We start from the raw sequence: 2561 nt of genomic DNA, 5'->3' as shown, positions 1-2561 counted from the left end.
TCAGAAGCAAGAGATTAACGCACAGAGCACAACGGAAGCAGAGTATATTGCCATGAATGAATGCACTAGAGATCTACAGTGGCTACGTGGACTCTGTGAAGAACTATGCTGGGAGTTCGCGACTCCGGAGATTATCGGCGATAACAAGTCGTGCATCTATCTGACTGCCAAGCCTGGCAAGCACAGCAAGAACAAGCACATTATGAACAAGTTCCACTTGGTGCGCCACCTCGTGGAGAACGAGCAGCTACGGATTCGCCATGTTGGCACCGACGACATGATCGCCGACGCGATGACGAAGCCATTGCCGAAGGACAAGTTCGAACATTGCCGTGATGGGATGAAGGTGCTGCGCATCGACCGTCAGCAAGGCTCAGCTCGTTCAGTTGGAGCCAAACATCATCGCCATGCGTGAATGCAAGCTACTACTACCAGTTCATGCATACGAAGGACAAGAAGGAGGAAGAGCGCTACCAAGGACGAAGCGTCGGGCTGCAGCGCAGCTAGAAGATGCCAAGGACATCGTGGTGAGCTCTACAAGGTGATCATGTTGAAGCTGCGCTTCGACTAGATCAAGTGGGAGTGTGAAGTGTGGAGGAAGAGCCAGGACTGCGTCCAGCTCAAACCTGAGGCTCAGGTGCCTCCAGGACGCGATGCTCGCGTCCAGAAGCCGGACTTCGACGGACCATTGGCTGGCGAGCCGCCAGCCCCATCCTACTGCTAATCCTACCAATATATGTTACCGGGGTTTTTCCGTGTGCTGCTACACACTCGACAACTTGCGCCGTCAAGAGCAAGCAGCAGCACTCGGTTTTCTCCCCTGCTGGACTTTCAGTCCCTGCAACTTACTGTTGTTACGACTACTTCCTTCATCGCAATGGTCACCACTCGGCGTAGCCGAGGAGCGACCATCACTCAGTGACAACCCGACTCCGAGCATTAACTTCGGCGGTTGCTGGCACCACGACAATCACGTAGCTACAGAAGTTTGGCTGTACGGCATCCAATGCCTGGTTTGCAATTTGGCGCGGGTGGTCCACAACTTGTGGCACAAGACCCACTTGCGCGGTAAACCGGTTTCTCTTTCAATAGTGACGTGTGTCACTAATCGCGTTGACGTAGTCTACGAGTTCACAATGTTCATGCTGCGGACATCACGCCGTGCAGGGCCTCTCGTGGAGGTGTTCCCGAGGCAGCTTTCCTCTCTGCGCTCAGCTTCCCGGGCCGCCGTTCGTACTAGCAAAACAGCTGTGATCCAAGGAGCATCGTTTGACTTCAGCAGCCGTTGCAGTGCTGAGCTTAAAAAACAGTTCTGTATTCGGCACTTCAGCTCGTCTCAGTCTGATGACGAGGCTCGAGAGGATAAGGCAAACAATCCACTTCAAAATGGGGAGAATTTAGTCGGAGATCTTGTGTACCAGGCGCCCATGACGCGCGCTGTGCGCCTCATGAAAGCCGTGTCGGTCACCAGCTGCACTCTCACGTCCATCGGAATGCCCGTGCTCTGTGTGCTCAGTGAGCAAGACGCGTCCTCTGTCGGCAAGGTTAGTAGACAATAGTCAAAAGGCTGTAAACCTTAGTTCCCGGCACGGTACTGACGCTGGTTATATTTTGTTGTTACCTTCGCTCTGCAGTGGGCAATGTGCGGCACCATCATGCTGTTCGGTTTTGGCTCCACCTCACTCTTTCACTACCTGTTCAAGCCGTATGTGATGCGGATGTGGCTGGCAAATACATCTGCTGGCCCTAATCAGGCGTCCGTTGCAGATACAAAAGATGACCCGACTGTGACAGTCGAGACGACGACGTTGTTTGCTCAGCTGGAGCAGCACTCGTTCCGACTGTCCAGTGTCACTCCTCCTACACAGGCGATGCACCCGATGATCTCGTTCCAGGCTCGTGGCCGTCACTACTTCATCCACCCAGAGGCTTTCGATAACCAAAACCTGCTGAACAAACTGATGGGCTCAGGAAAGCGCAAGTAGATTCACAGACGCATGTTTGGCTTGCTAAACGATGCCAGCGGCCACTAGAATACAGTTTGGAGTGGAAAAACTACTCTACCTGTTGCTCTGTTCTTCGCTGAATGCTTCACCACCCACCCTCTTTCAAAGCTCTCTCCATGTTAATCCTAACTGTTCCCAAGCATTCTTCTCTGTTCACACCGGGTATCCTTTTTCCAAATCCACTGTGGCGGCTCTGCTGCTGCTGACACCACTGCTCGTCGTCACTTCGTCCTCCTTGTCCGAGAGCTCTGGCATGGATTCCATTTCCTCCGAAATATCACTACTGAAACAGTACAACACCTTCCTGTGAGTATCGTCAAGGGGAGAAAAAAGCTGCATACATTTTTTCTTACCTGGCAAATTCTTCGTCCTCCTTCGAAGTCGCTGCTGCCCGTATCCTTCATCATCGTCCTCTTTCCTCCTTTAAAATCCCGTCCTTGTTTCCTCCTTCGCCCATCGGCTGCCCTTCCACCTTTGCCCTCCAACTGCCTCATAAGGTTTGTTCCCTGCCTCCTTTGCCAATTCCCAATTTGCCAAAAAGAACCGCCTTTTTCC

At 52.6% G+C, this 2561-nt stretch overlaps 1 protein-coding gene across 1 annotated transcript; it reads left to right on the top strand.

Moving 5' to 3' along the window:
* Nucleotides 1–1427: 1427 nt before the first annotated feature.
* Nucleotides 1428–1985, top strand: PITG_22477 (uncharacterized protein; the record flags this gene model as incomplete). Its single annotated transcript, XM_002909747.1, has 2 exons — nucleotides 1428–1544; nucleotides 1635–1985. The coding sequence occupies 2 exons, from the start codon at nucleotides 1428–1430 to the stop codon at nucleotides 1983–1985; spliced, it is 468 nt and encodes a 155-aa protein (XP_002909793.1).
* Nucleotides 1986–2561: the final 576 nt, after the last annotated feature.

Source organism: Phytophthora infestans, genomic scaffold (genome assembly GCF_000142945.1).
Source record: "Phytophthora infestans T30-4 supercont1.3380 genomic scaffold, whole genome shotgun sequence".
NCBI classification, from domain to species: Eukaryota; Oomycota; class Peronosporomycetes; order Peronosporales; family Peronosporaceae; genus Phytophthora; species Phytophthora infestans.
Note: the sequence above shows the minus strand (reverse complement) of the source record. Positions and strands in the feature narration are given on the sequence as shown.